Here is a 3,901-nt window from a genome sequence, read left to right as displayed (position 1 = left end):
GATTCCTGCTCCTTTCCCCACTGCATTGTTACCAGCACAACCAGTGGATGAAGTCACCGCCACCGGACTGCTCATTTGACCACAGAGAACGTAAATATCACTTATCCAAACCTCTTCCAGAGACCTTGGCATTGTTAGATGTTATCAGTATATGATTTTTCTAATTTACATTAGATATTATATTGCTGATTGCAGTTTATAGCAAATCTTTCATGTATTTGTTTGATGCATCATAGGGTTCTTCACCTTATTTCTTTCAGAGTAGCAACAGTTTGTCTTTCCAGATAACTTAGCTCTGACATTGCAAAACCCAAAATAATCACTTGCATTTTATGCATCTTATGCACTTTATTCCTATTTCATTTATGGTATTCATTTAGTAGTTGTTGATTACTCTTGTCTATCTTTTGTTAATAAAATCTATTTTATTACACTTGTGTCTTCCTTGTGTTGATGATACAGAAAGAGGTTCTACAAGTTCCCACCAATTTTTCTTATGTGATGTACTCATAACCACACCTTAAGTGACACGTGATCCAAATATCATAACGTCCTTGGGGATGCGAGTATCCATCACTACAGTATTTCGCCCCCCTAGGTTGGCAAAAGCAAAATTCACTACAAAATATTCATACATGTCATGTGTATAACTACAGTTGCAGTGCAGATGCACCAGCAACTTGCTCTTGAGGGTTCACAGACATTGCAATATGGTGGACGGCTTATGCCGCTAATAGTGCATCTAGCTATACATATCTATGAGGAAAAATCTGGAATCGCTTGTTCTGAGAGACTTTATGATTTATTGGGATTATAAAAAATTGAGTGGGTGGATTTTTACCTGGTTGTTTTCACACACTGCAGCCACACAACTGTGTTCAAACACCTTATAAAAGTGATTTGTGCATAATAGGTCCCCTTTAAGAAGCACAGATGTCAAAAGGTCATGATCTTTAATTTGGTTCTTTTAAATTAAATATGTACCAGAGGGCCAAAACATGAATGAAATTAATGTCTATTTCACAAACAAACAGTTTTTGTTTCACTTTACACATACGCATTGCTTGGGAAAGTGGTGCATGAGAGGCACAGCAGCATTTCATGTCCTTAAGTGCATTAAATATATCCAAAACTCTGAAATGACCTTAAAGTATGGTTCCACATTTCCGGAATATTCTGCACATCCTCTACAAGTGTTAAAGCCCTTCCTATAGATTTCTCGCAGTCGGGCTTCCCAGAGGCACACTTAACATGCCCGAGTGTGTAACAAACACTCCAATCAACACTACTGAAAAGTGAGAGATCTCGCCCTATTTTTTCTTATCCTCTTCTCAGCGTCACAACATTTGTCAATCATTACCAAAACATGATTATCACTATCTCTCAGCCATCACACATCTGGTTTAAACCATCCTGTGCTGATGAGGTATAAATGGGGCTGAGAGTGAAGGGTTTACTGTTTGTTAGGACTGCAGTGGTTCTCAACCAGGGGTTCTCAGTAAACTCCAAAATGTCTCAACATATTTAAAATAGTTTAATTTAACTATTTAAATGTATTATTTAGCAAATTATTAAGGTTATATATATAATTTTATTTTTTTTGCATCATATTTATTACACTCTTAGAAAATAAAGGTTCTTTAGTGGCATCAGTGGTTCTGTGAAGAAACTTTAACATTCATGGAAACTTTGCACATTGCACTTAAGGTTTTTTAAAGTGAAAATGTTCTTCACACTAAGAAAAAACATTCTTGTAAGAACTGTTCACTTAAATGTTCTTTGTGGAACCAAAAATGGCTTTTGTATGGTATTGTTGTGAAAACCCTCCTGTTGGAACCTTTATTTTTAAGAGTATGTTCTAGATGAAAAAAAAAAAAGGAAATTTACACTACACCAAATTAAATTAACAATTTTATAACATTGAAATTAATAATTATCAACCTAGGGGGAGGGGGGGCATGAAATACTGACTTTTGGGGCCTTGGAATTACAAAAATTGAGAACCACTGTTCTAATAAACACAACTAACAACATCCCAGATCTGATACAGGACACACAAGTAAAATGGCATTGTTCAGTAAAAAGCTTTGTCAGGGCTGAGTGTCTGTTCATAGTGATTGATGCTGGGAGGCATATTGCTAATAATGTTCATAATGAATACAACAAAGTTACACATCGCAAATGTTATTTCAATGCTGATGATGTGAGTTGATGAAAATAGGCTGGGTACAGTTCATTTGTTTTTGGGCTGTGCTGCTATATAAAGAGCTACGAGACAGTAGAGAGCTCCCCCGACTGTCAGTGCCATAGTGGTCCTGTACAAGAGTCTGTCTGAAACACCTCGTTTCAGATGAACAGGAATCTCTTCAGAGGCCTGGATGGAAAAAAAGAGGAAAAAACAAGTTGAGGAGAAAAGAGAGGGAAGAATTATAATGTATGCTTCATATTCATTGTTTATTAAAATTCATTAGTTCACCCAAAATGGAAAATTCTGTCATTATTTACTCACCCTCATGACATTCCAAACTTGCGTGACTTATTTTCTTCTGCACAACACAAACGATTATATTCTGAAGAATGTTGGTAACCAAAACTTACCTACGCTTTAATTCCCTTGTATTTTTAATCTACACAACAGTCAATGGGAACTGAAACTGTTTGGTTACTAACATTCTTCAAAGTATCTTCTTTTATGTTCAATAGAAGAAAATAAGTCATATAGGTTTGGAATGATCATGTAAGGATGAGTAAATGACGACAATTTTCATTTATATCCCTTTAACTAAGCTGCATAGCTTAATACATCATATACACACCTGAAATATCCTCTGGAGATCTGGAACCTTGTTGGCACCCATATACTCCACTGGAGCATTTGACTCCGACACCAGTTTAGTTGGGGTGGCAAAGAAGATGGTAGGGGATTCAGACGGTATATTTGACCTCAAGCCCTGAAGAAAGTTTACAAGCAAGTTAACCTGATATTTATTTTTGTTCACTATGACTACATAACGTTCTTACTCAAAGCACCATCTATCACAGTGGTTTTCAACCTTTTTGACCCCATGGTCCCCTACTGACCACAAAAATATTAAATATCAATATTTGTGTAAAATATTTTTATCATCAATTTCTACCAGACATATCAGAGCTAGAAAATAAATAATCATGATACATGTAGCTTTAATATTTTATAAATTTACATGACTCTTCCAGGTTTAGAAATCACACTTTTTTAATTAACTAAAAATTAACACTTTAATTAAAAACATTTTAAGTCACCTTGAGGCCCTGTTGAAGTTTGCTGAGGTCCCCATAGGGGGCTCTGGCCCCCTTGTTAACACTGATTTATCAGCTATTGTCCCTAACTATTACCTTTTGTTGTGAAATCGTTTTAGGACTATACAACCAATGCTGAATTTAGAAGTACTAAAACTTAGTGGTGAACTGTTTAACGGTCATATGAACAATCATGCACAGCACATCTATATAATTAAATGTAGCTCAACTAAGTAACTGTATCCACTAAGTAGAGATTTTGGTGTGGACAGTCAACTCTCCGCTTTTGATTATCAATCGCCCCATATTTAGCCTGCTTAATCATATCGGTTAATAAAGTGCTAGAGAAACGTATTTTATATATCTAACGACTGTTTAAAACCCCTCTATGGGTCACATGAAGCAGGCGGCAGATCAAGGTCACTGAATTAGCGTTTTAGAAACGGAATCGCGCGCAGATACCTGCGGGCTGTAGGCGGAGGATGACACGGCTCCCGTCAGTCTCTGTGTGAATCCACTACATTTGTAATACATTTTGTTAATAAACGGTAACCGACGAGGTGAGACTGTGACCGTCGGGAAGTCGGAACTCAACCGGCTTTTTTCCTTGTGTAAGAATTTG

At 36.5% G+C, this 3,901-nt stretch overlaps 1 protein-coding gene across 1 annotated transcript; it reads right to left on the bottom strand.

The window, feature by feature from the left end:
• Positions 1-1,632: 1,632 nt before the first annotated feature.
• Positions 1,633-3,901, bottom strand: LOC107749383 (cytochrome c oxidase subunit 7A-related protein, mitochondrial-like). The gene is made up of 3 exons (XM_016564528.1): positions 3,742-3,901; positions 2,817-2,951; positions 1,633-2,374 (listed from the first exon to the last, which is right to left on the bottom strand). The coding sequence occupies exons 1-3, from the start codon at positions 3,811-3,813 to the stop codon at positions 2,234-2,236; spliced, it is 348 nt and encodes a 115-aa protein (XP_016420014.1). The 5' UTR covers positions 3,814-3,901; the 3' UTR covers positions 1,633-2,233.

Source organism: Sinocyclocheilus rhinocerous, unplaced genomic scaffold (assembly GCF_001515625.1).
Source record: "Sinocyclocheilus rhinocerous isolate Xijiao unplaced genomic scaffold, SAMN03320098_v1.1 scaffold650, whole genome shotgun sequence".
In the NCBI taxonomy this organism is placed as follows: Eukaryota; Metazoa; Chordata; class Actinopteri; order Cypriniformes; family Cyprinidae; genus Sinocyclocheilus; species Sinocyclocheilus rhinocerous.
This window is presented reverse-complemented; position numbering and strand designations above follow the sequence as displayed.